This window comes from Taudactylus pleione, unplaced genomic scaffold (assembly GCF_031769625.1).
Source record: "Taudactylus pleione unplaced genomic scaffold, aTauple2 ptg000499l, whole genome shotgun sequence".
NCBI lineage: Eukaryota > Metazoa > Chordata > Amphibia > Anura > Myobatrachidae > Taudactylus > Taudactylus pleione.
The window spans coordinates 226,947-244,916 of NW_028284901.1; the positions used below are offsets into that span (position 1 = coordinate 226,947).

At 44.2% G+C, this 17,970-nt stretch overlaps 1 protein-coding gene across 1 annotated transcript in view; it reads left to right on the forward strand.

Moving 5' to 3' along the window:
* The first annotated feature begins 3,294 nt into the window (after positions 1-3,294).
* Positions 3,295-17,970, forward strand: part of LOC148501852 (protein kinase C delta type-like) — a 28,902-nt gene continuing 14,226 nt past the window's right edge. Inside the window, exon 1 of the mRNA XM_088449890.1 lies at positions 3,295-3,321. Within this exon, the coding sequence (XP_088306016.1) occupies positions 3,295-3,321 (27 nt within the window). The remainder of the gene's footprint in view (positions 3,322-17,970) is intronic.

Below are 17,970 nucleotides of genomic sequence, written 5' to 3' on the forward strand. Positions count from 1 at the left end.
GCTGTATTTAAGGTGCTGCTAGTGCAGCTTTATGGATTGGAATACCGGGGTTAATGTAGAGCTCTTTAGGTGCCTATTAATTAGGAGCACTAAGGCTGTTGTGGTAATTAATTAGAGAACTTTCAGATAATATTGTGCTCAAATGCCGCTCTGAAAATAGAATGGGAGCGCTTAGTGAGAAAGTGAGAGTTTGTATAAACTTAAAAAGGCGCCCGGAACTCCTTTCTCCCCAGGGAGTTCCCTCTCTTGAATAACTGTCACCTGTAATGTTGGGACAGGAGCGAGGGCCCGACCGGCGGCATTCTCTCATGTCTCCGCAAGCTGTGGTGAGTAATGAGCGGGGATATAAATCGGCGGCGGGGGATGCGGCAGCTTTTTATCCCGGCGTGTCAGGGAGAAGTCAGAGCCTCAGCACTGGCGTCTCCGCTGCTGCTGGCTCCCAGGGCCCTTTGTCTGGAGGCTAGAGAGGCTGTCTGGCAGGTGAATTATCTGCCCGGGGGTCTTTAATTTGACAGAAAGTGCAGGACTGACCCGGGGAATGGGATAGCATGGCGGCAGGCGCTGTTTGAAGATTAAAAACAGCGGAGCTCCGGCGCCATGCTGCCGTAATCTTCAGCGTCCAAGCCACGCCGCCACAGTCCAGGTTTTAAGGATATCCATACTTGAGTCCAGATAGGTAAATCAAATTGACTAAGCTACTAATTATGTCTCCTGTGCTCAAACATAGATATCCTTAAAACTTAGTATGTAGAGGCGGAGTTTGATAAACTCTGGTATAGTGTGTGCCCATGTTTAGACTATATCAGTTTTTCTGTTCTCCAGGAGGTCTATTTAGTAAAGTGAGAGTTTTTAGAAATGGAGATGTTGCCCATAGCAACCAATCAGATTTTAGCTATAACCTTCTAGAATATTGGTGGGCAATAAGCGGCCCCCCAGCTGTTGTAGAACTATACATCCCATCATGCCCTGCCATAGTTTTTCTATTTGGCCATGCTAAAACTGTTGCAAGGCATGCTGGGATTTGTAGTTCAACAACAGCTGAAGAGCCGCTTATTGCCCACCCCTGTTCTAGAAGGTGCTAGTTAAATGTTAAGTAGATTCTGATTGGTTTCTATTGGCAACATCTCCACTTCTAAAATATATATCCCCAGGTCTCAGGAAACAGTGCATGATTCCCATACTCTGTGCTGGATCACAAGTGTATTCATTACTGACTGACTTAACATATTTTAAAATGTACTATTTATTTAACTTGTGATTCTATGAGGAGACCTGGAAAACATGCATTAGGATTACATTTTGGATCAGGTTATTGGCTGCAGCTCATAGTAGAGCAGTGCTCCTCAAATCCAGCCCTCGGGACACACTTACAGTGCATGTTTTCAATATATTCTTGTTGGAGACAGGTGTATTCATTACCAACTGATGTGTTTTGAAAGATCCACAGGTAATTCTAATTATTTCACTTGTGAGACCTGGAAAACATGCACTGTTAGTGTGTCCGTGTATTGAATTTGAGAGGCACTGAGTACAGTAACCTATCCATACCTCAGTAACACTGCTGTGTTGTAAATAGGTGAACCATCTGCAGTTCAAGACATGAGGGGAGGCCATTGAGCAAATGTTCAAGTCCTCTCAGATCCATTCCGATACATGACTATTCATTTTAATTTTTAGTATATATGTAGCTTTATAAGTTTATATGGCATCTGGTTTGTATGTTGACTAGTGCTGTAGTTCGTTTTCACCCTAAAGGCAAACTAGGCACATGCAAATATCAGCACATTTCAGGGGCCATTCTTACAGTTCTTTTTTATTACCATATCATTTTCATCTTGACACTTGGGGCTATATATATGAAGAAGCGGCTTCTCGGCGGATACAGTTACACACTTGTCTGTGGCAGCTGTTCTCCAACACTCAGTAATGATGCGCACACACGTAGCTATCTGCCAGTGATACGATATCGATGGCAGATCGAAATGCACCCTCCCTGGTATGCTCGATGATCAATATCGATCATCCAGCACACCACCAACTTACCGATGACTGTAGCGACCCGCGATCGTCGATCACAGGTCCCTACAGTAACTTATGTGAAAATAACCATAAGGTTACTGATTGCGCTCTTCCCTTGGTGGATTGGTACTTGTCATTGGACAGGAAACTAATGTGTACAATACTAAATGTCTCTAGACCTGTGTTACTCAATCATGACTATGAGATTCAGTGTTATTTTAAGTTCCTTTCCATTGCTAGTGAGTGTTATTGCATGTATGGGTGTTGTGCTTCTTTGGTTGTTTTGCATGCTATGCATGTCCCACAGTAGTAGAAACCCCCTGTAATTGGTTTTGGTTTTAGTGTTGTTTGGATAGTTTTGGTGGGGGGAATGTGATTTTTGATTACTTAGCTTCTCACATCAGGTGCTTTACGAAACACTATCTTTGGTACATTTGGTAGGATGTCCCCCAAGGTCTCGTCCTGGAGTAATATGTGCCAGTGTTTTTTCAGTACATGTTTGATTTGACTTGCTTGTCTATTGTACTGTGTGATGAAGAGGACTTTGTTTTGCTTATTTGATTCTGTCTTTGATTTATATTCTAAAAGTGGTTCTCTATTTTGTTCTCTCACTTCTTTGTATGCTTGTTGTTCTAGGTCTTTGTTGTAGTTCTTCTCCAGAAATTGTGATCTTACTGTCGTGCTTTGTTTGTCATAGTCTGTTAGCTTTGAACAGTTACGTCTTAGCCTCTTGAACTGCCCAACTGGTATGTTATTCAACCAGTTGGGGTGGTGTTCACTTGAGGCTAAGATCATACTGTTCACATCAACTGTTTTGCGGAACGTGTTTGTCTGGATTTTGTTGTTCTCGATAAAGATGTTTAAGTCTAGGAACTCTACTAGGGATTTGCTATATTTGGTGGGGAATACAAGGTTGTTTTCATTGTCATTGACGTATGTAATGAAGTTTGTGAGTGAAATGATGTCTCCTTTCCAATAAAAAAGACATTGTCTATGAATCTCGTCCATGTAACGAGGTTCGCGTCGAGTTTAGGATGGGACCAGATGTTTTTGTCCTCCCAGTAACTCATAAAGAGATTTGCAAAGCTTGGCGTGAACCTTGTTCTCATAGCGGTTCCCTTGGTCTGTATGTAGAACTCATCGCCGAACCAAAAGTAGTTGTGTGTTAGGATAAAATTTATGCTTTCAATGATGAAGTCTATTTGTTTTTCTTCCATTTCTGGGTCCAAAGTGAGGTAGTGTCTGGTGATCTCTAAACCCTGTTCATGATCTATGATGGAATATAAAGATGCCACATCACAAGTAACTAACCAATAGTCTTCATTCCATTTCATGCTTTTTAGTCAGTTGAGAATGTCTGTTGTGTCTCGGAGGTATGCTCTTTGCGCCTTTAGATATGGTTGTAGGTAGGTATCAAAATATTGTGAGAGGTTGGCGGTGAGTGACTTAATTCCGGATATGATGGGCCTGCTTGGTGGTTGTGTCTGGTCTTTATGAATTTTGAGTAAGTAGTAAAATACAGGAATTACCAAATTTTTTATATTAATGAATTCATGTTCTTGTTTCGTGAGTATTCTTTCAAGAAGTCCCTTTTTAAGTAATCTCTGAAGTACTGACTAAAAATTTTTGGTGGGGTCCTGTTTCAGATTACTATATGTGGTTTCATCGCTAAGTATTCTTAACGCTTCTTTAAGGTAGTCAGCTTTGTCTAGTAGGACTATTCCACCCCATTTGTCTGCCGGTTTGATAATGATGTTTTTGTTCCTTTGTATATGGTTCTCCATGATGTAACTGGGGTAGAATTGATAGGTGGGTTTATGATTGGTGTGTTTGTATATGTCGTTACTTGTTGGTTTGTGTTGGGGGCATGGGTGTCTTAGCAAATAATTATTTGAGGTCCATGTATGTGTCAAACTTGTCCATCTTGGCTGTTGGTGCGAATTTTAGTTAGAGATGAGCGGTTCGGATTCTGTGGAATCCGAACCGCTCAGAACAGTAGGGATCCGAGTCCACCTGAGCTGAGGCTCGGGTGTTCCTGCCAACTCTGATCCCCACTGCGAGCCAGACGTCTGCGTCCTGACATGGGATCTTGCAAGAGTGCTGAACTCTCGCGAGAGGCAAGAGTTCGCCTCTACATAAGGTGCCGAGTCCCGCGACTCAGCGCCATTTGTCCTGCACACTCCGATAGTGCGCTACTCTGCAACTGGGCTGAGGGGGCACCGAGTGGCTAGATCACTAGCATTGATCACTGAGTGGCTGTATAAGGGGACACACACTGATGCTGCATTATACTCTGCTAAGTGGCTGCGCTGGCAAAAGTGACTGTGTATGTAAGGGGGCACACTGCATGCTGATGTATGCTGCACTATACTCTGCTGATTAAGTGCGGTGTCCAGAGACTCACAAGTGGAGGTGACTGTTTAAGGGGGCACACTGACTACAAGAAGTGGCTGTGTGTAAAAAAAATAAAAAATAGCCCTCTGTGTATAACAAATACAAGCACCATGACATTGTGGGCCATAGCCCTCTGTGTATAACAAATACAACCACCTTGACTGTGGGCCATAGCCCACTGTGTATAACAAATACAAGCACCGTGACTTTGTTGGCCATAGCCCTCTGTGTATAAAAAATACAAGCACTGTGACTTTGTGGGCCATAGCCCTCTGTGTATAACAAATAGAAGTACAGTGACTGTGGGCCATAGCCCTCTGTGTATAACAAATACAAGCACCGTGACTTTGTGGGCAATAGCCCTCTGTGTATAACAAATACAAGCAATGTGACTTGTGGGCCATAGCCCTCTGTGTATAACAAATACAAGCACTGTGACTTTGTGGGCCATAGCCCTCTGTGTATAACAAATACAAGCACCGTGACTTTGTGGGCCATAGCCCTCTGTGTATAACAAATACAAGCACCGTGAATGTGGGCCATAGCCCTCTGTGTATAACAAATACAAGCACCGTGACTTTGTGGGCCCAAAAATACAAGCACCGTGACTTTGTGGGCCAAGCTCTTTCATCAATTGATATCAATGATTCAAAGGAGATCACAGTTAGATCCTAGGTGCTATACTTAAATAAGCAGTGTCAAAGCAGCTACCCATTAATGTCAGATAGTGCATAACTAAAATGTTCTATTACCAATAGGACCTCAGTGCCCAGATACTGGATACTGCCACTGTTTGCTGTTTTTACTCTTCACTCCAGTATTCCCCCGCAAGCTTGCCATACCCCACTAGCTCGGTTCAGTACAGGGAGTGTGTGTGCAGGGGGGTGGGTGCTATGACATACACTTTTTACGGGCGCCATGGTCCCAACTCTGGTAACAACTGATGCAGTGTTGGGCAGCCGACCAGGCAGCACTCTGGGTCAGCGGAGCCAGGACTGCCTAGTTCTATGCATAGGAGACTAAATAACTGCTGGCGTAACTGCGTACTGTGGTAGTGGAGAGCCCACTGCTACTGGTCACACACGCGACCTCTGCTAAATATATGTAGGAGGGGCCTGCCTGTGCCTCCCACTTGGGCAAACCTAACAGCCCTTGTTTGTAAAGGGGGATAGGGCTCAGAGGCAAACGCAGAATTTCTACAGAGGGGCTTTCAAATGCCTGATTTTTAGCATGTTACCACTAAGAGGGCATAATCAGCACTGAAAACCAGCTATAACAGGCATCATACGAATATACAGAATTAAATAATTCTTCCATATACAGCCAGGACAAACAGCTTCAGTAATCAATTCAATGTAAAAAGTAGAGTCATCCTGTCTGAGCTGAATCTTTTTATTACATATGTGGGCTCTATTACAGATCATTTGAGCAAGTTGGGGAATCTGGGGGAGGGCAGAAAAAGAAACATGTACTGCCGTGGACATAGATGCACAGATTGGTCTCTTTATGTACTGGATAGGGTATTATTCAGTATTAATAATTGATCCTATAGATGGGCTATATCAGTGCACCCCGAACAGTACATGTTTTCCAGGTCACCTTGTCGGTGCTCAACTATATTCATTACTGGCTTTCCAATTTATTTACTACTTGCTGCACCACTATATTCATTACATGTTTTCCAGATCCCCTAGTCGATGCACCACGTTATTTATTACTGGCTGTCCAATTTATTTACTACCGGCTGCACAACCATATTCATTGCATGTTTTCCAGATCTCCTAGTAACACATTTTAAAAGATCAACAGGGACTGAAGTGTGCCAGTTAGTTAATTAGTGACATTACTAAGGGGATCCTAATTTTGTATGGTCCCTTATACTATGGGGCACAAATAGGGCAGACTGTGGAACCTGGGAGGATTTCCTGCCGCGCCTAGAGCAGGCAGGAGCAGCCCCCCAGTATTAAGATGGCGGCCGCACTCGGGGCAAAGCCATACCCCCTTCGCCCTTCGCCACCCCAATAGCGGGTGCCCAACGGCCCGCAGGCCGCTCACTGAACCAAACCAGCGGAGCAGCCAATGCTGCCTGCCTCTGGTTAAACAAAATAGAGACGGAGCCAGCGGCAACATGCCGCGCTCCGTCTCACAGCACAGGCGGGGCCGAAGTTTCGGGCCTCGGCTCTGCTAAGGCGCGCGGCCACGCCGGGCACCATGTGGAGGCAGCATCGGAGGCGGTGGATACCGCCAGTTGCCTCCGTACAGCAAAGATAAAGGTCAGGAACGACAGCCACGGCCATAGCTGCGGCCCTGCCCTACTGCACAAGCGCTGCCTCAGGCCCTGTCCACGATAAGCGCGGCGGCCTGCTCGGGGGGGGGGGGAGAGAAAGAGCTGGGCAGCATGGGAGCCTGCTGTTTTAGCCCAGCAGCACACATAGCGGGCAGTGTTAACAGGAGTGGATGGGGGGACATTATGAAGGGCAAGAGGGAGAGACCAGGAAGGAATCCCAGGGGTATAGAAGATTGAGGGATAGCATGGAAGAAAAGGGAAAAGAATGAAAGTATAGGGTAAGAGAACAAAAGAATAGCTGGAGGGTAGAGAACAGGAGAAAGAGAAAAGGAAAAAAGGAGATAAATACAGGAGATTCACATCACACATTGTACTTCCCTGTCCTGGAAAAAAACTGTAACAAAGAGGCAGATTTGCATACATCACTCCATTATATACTCTTAGACCACTCCCCATGAAAGATTTATTGGCTGCATAAGACCAGCTACACTTAAAGTGGCAATAACCAACACGTTATTAAACTGGCAACACTCAAAACACTTGTGGTTTAATGTCCCTTAGGCTTAAATTGACAGCCTTCGGTCTTACTTAGGTTAGTATGGAGGTAGTTGTGTGGGTGGCTGTGTAATATCTCCTCACAGGTGCTGACTGACCCTCAATCAAGGTGACAAGTATTAGAATGGTGAGTATACACTCCGTGTGTGTGTCCTGTCCTTGTCCCCTTCCTTCCGGTATCAGTGATCCTTGCACACCCACATTTCACCCTCAGTGCACAAGTACTATTAGGTGATACCTGGGTGGCTGAGGCACCAGTGCTTGTGATGACCGTTTATCCTCCCGGTGAAGGTCACCATCACCCGTGACTATTCCCTTGCTTGTCACCCTAAAGGACGAAACGCGCTGAATAGTTAATTCTATTCTTTTTTTCCTTAGTGACAAAGGCCGGAGGTCCCTACTGATGGTCTTCAATGGCGCTTAGGAGGAGGACCCTACTAGGGACACTATGACAGTGAGCACCTGTCAGGGATCTTCTCTCCCCGAGTTCTAACATTTCAATAATAAATATTCTATTAAATACTTACAGACATAAGAAATAAAACTTATTGAAGCACCAATAGCACAATGCATGTCAGTATCACCACTGTGTAATATAATTCTCACATATATAATGGTGGACACACCCCATAATATTATTTAGGTATTTGAACTACAAAAATAAAACATAATCAATATTTTGGAAAACTGGGTCCATTTAAGGATCACTCAGTGACCAGACTTACCATCAGTGTTCCCCCTGAGATAAGTAACACACGGCCTGATTCATTACAATTGCTATTGCGATCGTAGCTGCAATTACGCACGGAGACCCACTGCGAAAATATGCTAATGTTTGCAATCACAATCCCGTTACAGCCTAACATAAGGACGCCCACTTCACCTTATTCACATCCGTAACACATTGCAAGTCTGCAAAACCATCGGTAACATCGAGCACCATCGGAACCTAACACACAATTACAGGTCTGACTCAGAATTTGCTAACCTCATCGCATGCAATGTAACCTCAGGCTGTGTCATACTTGCCGACAATCAGCTACCTCCTTCCGGGATGGAGCTGATTGTCGGCTAACAGGGGGGGTCATGTCCGGACAGCTGTGACACGTTTGGTGGTGGAGCCGAGAGCGGGGCTGTGCGATCGCACCATCGTGGCCCCGCCCCCTCTTCACAATGCCGTTATTTTCAGCACTGTGAAGCAGGGACAGGGCCACGATGACGCGATTCAGCGCGAATCGTGTCAACAGTCTCCCCGCTGTGGGGATTTCTAGTGTATTCTGGGGGGAGGTCGGGAGGGTTGGGGAATGTCGGGATGCTTGCCTGCCTTTCTGGGGGGCCGGGAGCAGCACCCGATATTCGGGAGGCTCCTGGCCAAATCAGGAGGGTAGGCAAGCCTGAGCTGTGTACAGGGCTGCCATCAGAAATCGTGGGGAGAGAATAGGCAGGGCCCCCACCAAGGAGGGGGGGGGAGAGTTGGCAGAGGTGGGTGGAGCTACACCAGAGGGTCGGACACCAATTTGCGTAAACCAATTTGAAAAGCAGTAAGGCAGCATATATATATATATATATATATATATATATATATATATATATATATAAAAGAGAGTCACGAGTGGCACTCACAGGTCTTAGTAGCAATAGTAGTAAATAAAGAGACACTACTCCATATACTTATTTACTACAATTGCTACTAAGACCTGTGAGGAGGGGGCAGGACAGGGAAGGCTGGTAGGACTAGGGAGAAGCACAGGGCAAGGAAGAATGGCAGGGACAGCTTTCTGGACTGGGGGGTGAGTAGTATGGTACCTTTTTTCGATTTTTTTTCAACTGGCTGCGCTGGTGCAGCCAGCCAACCAGAGTCAGCGCTGAGTGCAGAGAGAGGGAGGGGCCGGGGTGGCTTTAGTAGTAGCGCTGCATCCGTGCATCGGCATTTCCAATATGGCGTGACTGTGAGCCAATCACAGCTTGCGGACCAGCAGCCAATCAGGAGCGGCTGCTCCTGATTGGCTGCCGGTCCGCGAGCTCCGGCTGGCTCGCGGCGGCACAATAAATGACAAGCAGCCGGCAGTGTTGTATTTCCATTGAACAGGGCTGCAAGTGCAGGACTGCAGCACCCGGGACCCCTCTCTTTCCGCTGTCTCCGGGCCCGGGACTCGAGGCCTGCCAGTCCCCCCCTGATTTCGGCCCTGGCTTTGTATGGCATCGCAGTGGCTAATTTATGCAGTTGTGATCTATGATGAATCAGGCCCAATATAGGGGTACAAATTCAAAAGATTTAGTACACCCACATGTTTCCAGTTCTTAGTGAAGTGCTTGCAGTTTATTGTCTCATTGTACAAGTTTTAATCTACATTTTTTACTCATAGTCATTCTTTCTACCATGGAAATCACATAGAGGGCCTGATTCAGAGCTGCGATTTTGCATGGGTCGCAATTGCAGAAATATGCTAATGTCTCCAAACCTTGCACAAGCATAGAGACGCTCACTGCTGCCTTCTCATATGCATCCAATGTCTCACACCAGCATAAACATCGGTAACATCGATGTAGATCGGGCAGCCATGCAGCATAGGTGGCAAGTCTGACCTGTCTCAAACACAGCGACTGACACACAGAGAGCTCTCATGCTGCGAAGGAGATCGCAATGGCTTATTTATGCACACCCATGAAATGGCATTTAAACGGTCAGACACACCTGCATATGCCTAGTCGCCCCCCCGTTACCTCCCCAAATGCTGACTACCTGTCACTCACTCTGCGATTGACTCCTCTGTGCGAGCGCAGTCACAAAATAATCTATGCACATGCACAATGCAGCTTACATGCATGTACGATGGTAAACAATCGCTCAATCTGCGTAAATATCAGCATGGCGTGCATCTCTGTATAAGGCTCAGAGTTCGGGAAGTTCTTTCCAACACTGTTGCTGAAGTTCTCACAAATGTATTGAGCTTATTGGTTAGTTGTTTTTACCCTTCTGTGCAGTTTATCCCAAGCCAGCTCAATTGGGTTTAACAGGCTGATTCAGCCTTGGGAATATAGTAAGATATAGCAAGTAACTGTGCACCTTGGTAAAACCATGCTGCACTGCAGGTCGGGCAGATGTAAAATGTGCAGATAGATTTAGATTTGGGAGGGATGAGCCCAAACTGTCATCTAAGTTGCAGTGTAAAAATAAAGTTGTGCAGTATTTGTGGGCTACATGCAAAAGCAGCCAGTATTTACCACACAAAATATATGTAATACTATTTGCACCCCTTACATTGTAACATGGTTTGTCCAGGTTCACAGTTACTTGCTATATCTTACTCTATTCCCAAAGCTGAATCAGGCCCTAAGTCTGGAGACTGTGCTGTCCATTCCATGATATGAAGCCTACCGTCTAATTATTTTCCTCGGAAGGCAGTTCTGACATAGGGGGAGATGTACTAAGCTCTGGAAAGTGATAAATTGGAGAGTGATAAACTACCAGCCAGTCAGCTCCTGTCATGGTTACAGGCTGTGTTTGAAAAATGACAGTTAGGAGCTGATTGGTTAGTAGTTTATCACTCTCCAATTTATCACTTTCCAGAGCTTAGTACATCTGCCCCATAGCCTGGACATATGTTTCAGGTTAATGTTATAGGATGAACTCTTGACCAATTAGATGCAGAGCAGTGGGTATTGCATGGCACTGCAAAATGCTGAGGTCACCCTTTTGGTTCCAGGTGACAGTAACTTCATGCAAGTTGCTGGCTTCGGTTCCAGCAAAAGAGTCCCAGACGATCTCGCTTCCTACTCTGGTGTGTTTCAGCCTGAAATTTAAAAAGGTCAATGCTTTTACTACAAAACATGGAGAGCTTTGCTATTAAAAGCATTGGCCTTTTAAATATTTGGCTAAAACATGTGTGGAAGTGGTGGCTATTACAAGCCAACGCTTAGTAAATAAACCCCACATATTGATAAACCATCCTTTTGTCTACTCGATAGTGTACAAAACCCTGCATGATGAGCCAAAGATTTAAAGTTTGGATTCATCAGCCCAAAAGACCTTCTCCCAGTCTTCAGTAGTGCACTGACTGTGCATCATGGCCCAGGCAAGTCTCTTTGTCATTGCTGCAGAACAGCTGTAAGGTCTTAGGGCCTGATTCAGAGCCGGACGCAATTAGCGCTCGCTCGTTCAGAAAAAGGGGATGGCTATTCAAATGAACCGTTCGCTCCTTGCGGTCTGTTGACGCCTCCATGTTTGAATGAGCGAACAAAACATGCAGACGTTTATTTGAAAAATACGCCCCCTGGCCGCTCGCATCATACGTCATGTCCGCTATATATTAGATTAATCGAGTACATTGAACAGCGTATGAACTGCTCGCTATTCTTGTGGATGGTTTTTCCTACCACTATATTGCGAGCAGTTCTGACTATAAAACAACCAACTGACGTGGTCAATGACGCTGCTGTATTAATTATGCACACCCATAAAACGCCCGTTTTGACCTTTAAGCACGCCTGCGTTCTGATCTCCACTCCCCGTTTTCAAGCACCTTCCCCTGTTATCACCCACATATGCCTCATTCTGTCACTCAAAATAGCAGGCATTCGCTATATAGCGAACAAACAATTTTCGGCCGCACTGACTGGTTCACGCATGCAGGGCTGCCATCAGATATTGTGGGGCCCAGGACTGACAAAATAGGCAGGGCCCCTGTGCCCCCCCTCCCGCTACTGCTAGGTCTAATTGATTATGACTTACCTTATCGCCTTGTGCTTCTTCCTTCTGGCTTCTTCTCCTCCAGGGCTGGCTGGCGCTGCTCCTCACATGCCGTGGCTCATCTGACATCTCCCATCCAGTGGCGTGATGTCATGCACCCCAACGCCAAAGGAAAAGAAAATTTATTAAACAAGTGCAGGGGCAAATACAGGATTTTCTGAGGGAGAGGGAGGGGGTTTCTAATAAAATAATTAAAATAAAATAAATATATATATATATATATATATATACTGTGTATATATATATATATATATATATATATAGTTAAACACACACATACACATATAATATATGCAGCATAACATACATGTACATGTATATATAACACATATACATATATCCACGCTAACATAGGTACATACACATACATCCACACAAACATACATACACATATGTACACTCTAACACATACAGATATACATACGCATATATACACACTAACACATACCGAAATACATACCCATATATACACACTAACACAGACATATACAGTACATACACATTTATACACACTAACACATAGACATATACAGTACATACACATATATACACACTAACACATAGACATATACAGTACATACACACTAACACAGACATATACAGTACATACCCATATATACACACTAACACAGACATATACAGTACATACACACTAACACATATACAGTACATACCCATATATACACACTAACACAGATATATACAGTACATACACATATATACACACAAACACAGACATATACAGTACATACCCATATATACACACAAACACAGACATATACAGTACACATACACGTATATACACACTAACACATAGACATATACAGTACATACACATATATACACACTAACACAGACATATACAGTACATACACATATATACACACTAGCACATAGACATATACAGTACATACACACTAACACAGACAAACACAAAAATATTTATTACTTACAATTCTGCACAGCACCTGGTTGCTAAAGGGTGGCTGGCATCTTGCATTATTAGGCCCCGCCCCCAAGGAACGACGCGATTCGCGGGTGTTCGGGGGGCGGGGTTTGACACTGGCTCCGCACCCATTTCAAGCCGACTGAAGGGGGAAGTAGGGGAATCGTGAAGGAAGGGGTTTCTCAGGTTGGTAGCAGTGCCCCACTCCCTTTTCACTCAAGGGGGTAGTGCGGGCACTGCGGGGGACTATGCAGCAGTTGCAGGAGCAGCACTGGACCCCCTCCCTTTCTGCCAGGGTCCGGGCCCGGGACTCGAGTACCGGCAGTCCCCCCCTGATGGCGGCCCTGCACGCATGCGTATTAAAAACCCTACGCATGCGCAGATGGGCGAACATCGCTCAGAATGAGCGTACTGCCGCTTACGAGCGGCTCTGAATCAGGCCCTTAGCCCATTGCTTGTTCCCTGAAAAAGGTGTTTTCTTATAACTGTAACATTTACACAGTTTTGGCTAAGCTAAACTCTTTTCCATATCCTCTAACAGCTCAGGGCTTCCCTGTGTAAGGTTATTAACTGGACTTGAATTGCAAAAAAAATGTCAATAAAAACTGAAAAAATGGGGGTGTTGTAAATCTTTTGACCCCTAGTGTAGATATTAAAGTATCTTGGCCAAATGTAATAGCCTGCGATTTACAGGAGCCGGCACAATTCTGGTGAGATAGTCACTAGGTTTAAAGCTGATATTGCCTTTAAACTAATTATCACTTTAAATGTAAAGACTATCTCGCCGGAATCATGGCGGCTTCCACAATTCGCTTGCAATTACATTTGGCCCTTATTTGCAACACCCCTAATATGAGAAAAAGGGGCTGATTCTAAATTTGGAGCAAAGTCAACTAAAACAAAGCCAGTAACTTTGCACCTGGACAAACCATGTTACAATGCAAAGGTACAAATGCATGTATTTTATTAAACTCCCTAATGGTTGATATGTGCACTATACCTTACAGACTTAAAACGACTAAAAACGTATCTAAAACTAAACACACGGACAACAACAGTTGGATTTAAAATTAAAGGTCAATTTTATTTGACAACAGATTATTAATAATTAATAATAATTAATTAAATATTGAATTTGGGCTATCGAATTAGACCATTAGATCTTGCCAATTGAAATTGATTGTGAGCTTAAAGTTAGTATGGTGGTGGACAACAAAGAACGGACACTCCCACAAAAACAGGCAGACCAAACACATCACTCGTTAGAGTTCAACTCTCCAGAAAAAGCACACCCAGACGGGCTGTGTCATTTCCCTGTAGGACATTTTGGCCTATAATTGAACAAGGAGAGCGCACCCATCTAACTTGTATAACGACTAAAAACACACTACCGTTCTTTCCGCCACAACACTCATAGCAAACAAACATGCAAAAACAAAAACATTATTTCCAGAAACAAAGAGGCTGAATCTACTGTATGCATATCAGACCGAATATACCAGCAAGGCCACACCCCCTAGGAACCCTATAGGCTAATTCTAATGTCTGACACTAACAACAACATTCTCATAGGTATACTGCTATCACAACCACAGGGTTTAACCTGGCTCAGTCAGATTGCACCTGCCTTACGCTGTCCTTCTGAATGCAGGGTAAATAATGGCTGATTTAGCATGTAGCCTACAATGCTGGGCAGCTTTATTTTTACACTTCAAATTAGAGTTCAGATAGGACATGCCCCTCCCAAAATTAAATATCTCTGCATATTATAAATCCGCCCCACCTGCAGTACAATATGGTTTGTCCTGGTGCAAAGTGATTCCTTTTTTCTTTGCATTGCACCCAACTCTGAAACAGCCCCAGAAAGTTTTTGAGATATCTCAGGAATAAAAATACAGTAGTTTTTATTTCATAATTTCCTATCTTTTTGACACTAAGGCCCCCATTTCCAAACGAGTTTTATAATCAAAACGAGTGATAAGTTTCACTGTGTATGATAAATGGTGCTCCAGCCAATCAGCTCCCTCCCAACTGTCATTTTTCTAACAGATGACAGTTGGGAGCTGATTGGCTGGAGCACCATTTATCATACACAGTGACATTTATCACTCATTTTGGTGATAAAACTCGTTAGTAAATGAGGCCCTAAGATTGCTCTATTATTATATTTTGCTAAATTTTAATAATTTTGTATATAATTTTACTGATATAAAATAAAAGCTGAATGTAACCTGTGGATCACACTATAGCAGCCCATTTTTATTGTTTTTTACAAGCAGACAGGTATCACCTGACCCTGATAGGCTAAATAAGTACAGTAATTACATATGAGATTTGGGTGACACATTGGACCCCAAAGATTCCCATCACAGTGCTTGGGACAGGGCCCACCAGTAATTTATATAAACATGGTTGTATTATAGGCACTGTGGGTAACAGGCAGTGACACTGGGCCTACAGCAGCTGGTGATGTCACAAAGCTTTATGATGTCAGAGAGCTGTTGGCTCAGTTGCTTACCTGCACAAGATACATTTGTGTGTTTTCACCTATTGCAGTGTGAAGGCGATTTTATTCGTGCTTAGCGAATTTTTGTTTATTTTTCTTGATTTATCTTGATATGAGATCAAGAAAGAGGAAAAGGCGACCAGATAACAACAGGTCTCCTATTAAGGAGAGTAGTAGGAGTAATAAGGAGGATATCTGTGTGGGAAGAGGAGATTCTCCCAATATCACAGAGGGAGGAGATATTGAGGTGAGAGAGGACCATCAGTGTAAGAACAACAGGAACCAGGCTAGAACATCAAAGCAGCCAGGTAAGGCCCCTAATAAGAGGCCCAAGGTAGACAACACCATCAGCAAGAGATCAGCTGTAAAGAGACCCTTAGACAAGACCGGGGACACTGGCTGCAATAAGAAAAAGAAGAAGGAGCTGAGACATGACAGCCCAGGAGAGGGACCCAGTGCTCCCATCATAGAGCTCACAGCTTGGAGGGGCAATAAGAGAACTCACAAAAGTGAAGACCCAGACCATCAAAAGAAATTTAAAAAGGGAACAGCAGGTAAAAAGCCTTTTGCTTGAAAACACTAATAAGGGAGAGATGTATCAAATTGTCTAACAATAAAAAGCTTTAAAATTACAGAAGCTGATTGGTTGCTATAGGTTTGATACATCTCCCCCCACATGTAATGTAATAGAGAAGTAAGTGAGGTGTAGGTTAGTACTTACGTGCAATACGGTGACGTCATGTTCTCACCTCTCACCACCATTCACGTCCTTTCCCTATCACCTAACTCTGCAACATCTTTATTACTTGTTATTACTATTCTGCAGCACCTGTGACTGTTACATTGTCCTATCCAATGCTGGCAGCTATTCCCTATTCATGTATTTCATTTCTCTTACACCCCAACAACATATAATTAGGCAACATAACAATATTCTTACCAGATACTATATAATACAGGGTATAAATACTTTCTATGATATAATTATCTCAAACCTTTAAATTAAATATTGCCAAATATCTATGTTTATATCAGTCAATAAATGTGATTTCTCTTTATGCCACAAGGTGTAAGTGGGACCCCTCCAGCCAGCCCCCTGGAAACAGCCGCTGCCTCTCATATATTGGAATGTTTGATCTACCACAGTATTATTGGAGAGGGCGGTTTCGGGAAGGTAAGTGATTAGTACATATTTGGTGACTTACCTGTAAACAATGCAGCAAATATATCTTAAGAACTTTGCTTTAATAACTATATAATATAATTAGGAATGTGCGCAGGACCATTTTTGACGGATTTGGATTTGGTTCTAATTCGTCGTCTTGCTTTGGATTTGGATTTGGATTTTTTTACAAAATTTGACAAACAAAAGCTAAAATCACATAAATTGGGCTTTTTTTTCTTCCTAGAGTATTATTAACCTAAATAACCTTGATTTCCAGTCATTTACAGTCAATTTAGACCACCTCACAGTTTAAATTATAGTTTTCACCATTATTGGCCAAAGGTTGCAGTGATCTGACTGGTTACCAAGCGACAAAGCAGCGGCGCAGACACCACAGTATAAAGCACATCAATGACAGATTGCCACACAGCAGTGGCAGAAATGAAAAGTAGTGCACCCACCCAGTGGGGTACGGCCAGCAGAATCACAGTACTTGTTTACAAAGTGGGCTACGGCCTTAGGAGTCACAGTGCACAATCTTATTCACATTACACAGCACATAGTGCCCCTGATTCACATTACACCATAAAGTAGTGTCTCTTATTTATGTTACGACACAGTAGTGCCCCTTTTACACAATGCCCACAGTAGTGACCCTTTTACACAATGCCCACAGGAGTGCTCCTTTTACACAATGCCCACAGGAGTGCTCCTTTTACACAATGCCAACAGTAGTGACCCTTTTACACAATGCCCACAGTAGTGACCCTTATACACAAAGCCCACAGTAGTGACCCTTTTACACAATGCCCACAGTAGTGACCATTTTACACAATGTCCACAGTAATGCCCCTTATACACAAAGCCCAAAGTAGTAATGCCCCTTATACAATGCCCACAGTAGTAGTGCCACTTATACAATGCCCACAGCAGTGGTGTCCCTTACACAATGCCCCTAGTAGTGGTGCCCCCTATGCAGTCCCCTTAGTAGGAGGGCTCCCTATGCAGTGCCCCCAGTAGTAGTATGCCCCCCAGTAGCAGTGCCCCCAGTAGAATGCCCCCCAGTAGTAGTGCCCCCATTAGCAGTGCCCCCAGTAGTATGCCCCCCAGTAGTAGTGCCCCCATTAGCAGGCCCCCAGTAGTATGCCCCCCAGTAGTAGTGCCCCCATTAGTAGTGCCCCCAGTAGTAGTATGCCACCCAGTAGCAGTGCCCCCATTAGCAGGCCCCCATTAGCAGGCCCCCAGTGTAGTGCCCCCAGTAGCAGTATGCCCCCAGTAACAGTGCCCCCATTAGCATGCCCCCAGTAGTATGCCCCAAGAAGCAGTGCCCCCAGTAGTAGCATGCCCC